Genomic DNA, 1054 nt, shown 5'->3' with positions numbered 1-1054 from the left:
CATTATACACTCATGATTCCCATCAATTGTGACAAAATTGTTTCAAAAGAGCTCTAATATCAATTTTTGAAGCTTCTTGAATTGTTAGGTATTTATCATTTTTATGACAAGCATTTCACCATTGTGCTGTTTTTCCACATCATACATCAATAATTATTAAATAAAATGTAAAGGAGATGATAGTGTGAAGCTTCTTGTTTTGCAAATAAAAATGTATTGTTGAAATTAATCTTGCAACCAACTAAAAGCCAGCATGAATAATCCTAAGCAGTCTATTGTTCATCATGATGAGAAGGGGGAAAACTATTAAGCTTAGCCAGTCTAAACACAGAGTATAATAAACCATTATCACATGATTCAGTGACACAATTTATAATATTTAGAATCTTTCACTTACATTTGATATGTATAGCATTATATGCATGTACTGATAAAAAGCATAATATTCTAAGTACAGCAAATTGCACACACCTTGCAAACCAATTCATAAAGAACTTCAAAGGGGACTGCTGAAATTGAGGTGTGTCTTGATTACATTAAACAAACAGCCCACCTACTTGACAACTGCTAGTGCAGTTTGCAAGGTCTATGCAAATAGCTGTACATGTACATGGTAGATAGTACTATAGTAGGCAAAAAATCTATTGTTAACTTTTTGAAAATTAAAATTCCTAAAAATTTGTTGGATAAAAAGTGAAACCTGGTCCAACAGGCCCAGTTTACATGCAGCCAACAAGAATAATTCTAAGTATGTTTATTACCAATATGTGTAATATACATCATGTTGAATCACAATAGATAATTATTCTGTCTGCAAAGTTTTGTGTTAGTAATTAATTACCTTGTTGTCCAGTCGGATCTTTTGAATCTAAAATACAGAGCATAATTGATAATCAATATTATTGTATATTTTGATAGTAAGTATGGCAGAAACCTATCATTAACTTTCTGGAAATTATAAATTATAAATTGGGTTTGCCAATGTTACATGCTCTGAAGTTTGAAACATGGCATACCACACCCATTATCTTATACTACATTTTACATTAAAATA

The 1054-nt window shown here is 30.5% G+C and overlaps 1 protein-coding gene across 1 annotated transcript in view; it reads right to left on the bottom strand.

The window, feature by feature from the left end:
• LOC109582566 (uncharacterized) overlaps positions 1-899 on the bottom strand; it is a 3165-nt gene extending 2266 nt beyond the window's left edge. Inside the window, exon 1 of the mRNA XM_019997311.1 lies at positions 842-899. Within this exon, the coding sequence (XP_019852870.1) occupies positions 842-884 (43 nt within the window). The 5' untranslated portion in view covers positions 885-899. The remainder of the gene's footprint in view (positions 1-841) is intronic.
• Positions 900-1054: the final 155 nt, after the last annotated feature.

The sequence above is a fragment of the Amphimedon queenslandica genome, unplaced genomic scaffold (assembly GCF_000090795.2).
Source record: "Amphimedon queenslandica unplaced genomic scaffold, v1.1 AMPQUscaffold_13375, whole genome shotgun sequence".
In the NCBI taxonomy this organism is placed as follows: domain Eukaryota; kingdom Metazoa; phylum Porifera; class Demospongiae; order Haplosclerida; family Niphatidae; genus Amphimedon; species Amphimedon queenslandica.
Note: the sequence above shows the minus strand (reverse complement) of the source record. Positions and strands in the feature narration are given on the sequence as shown.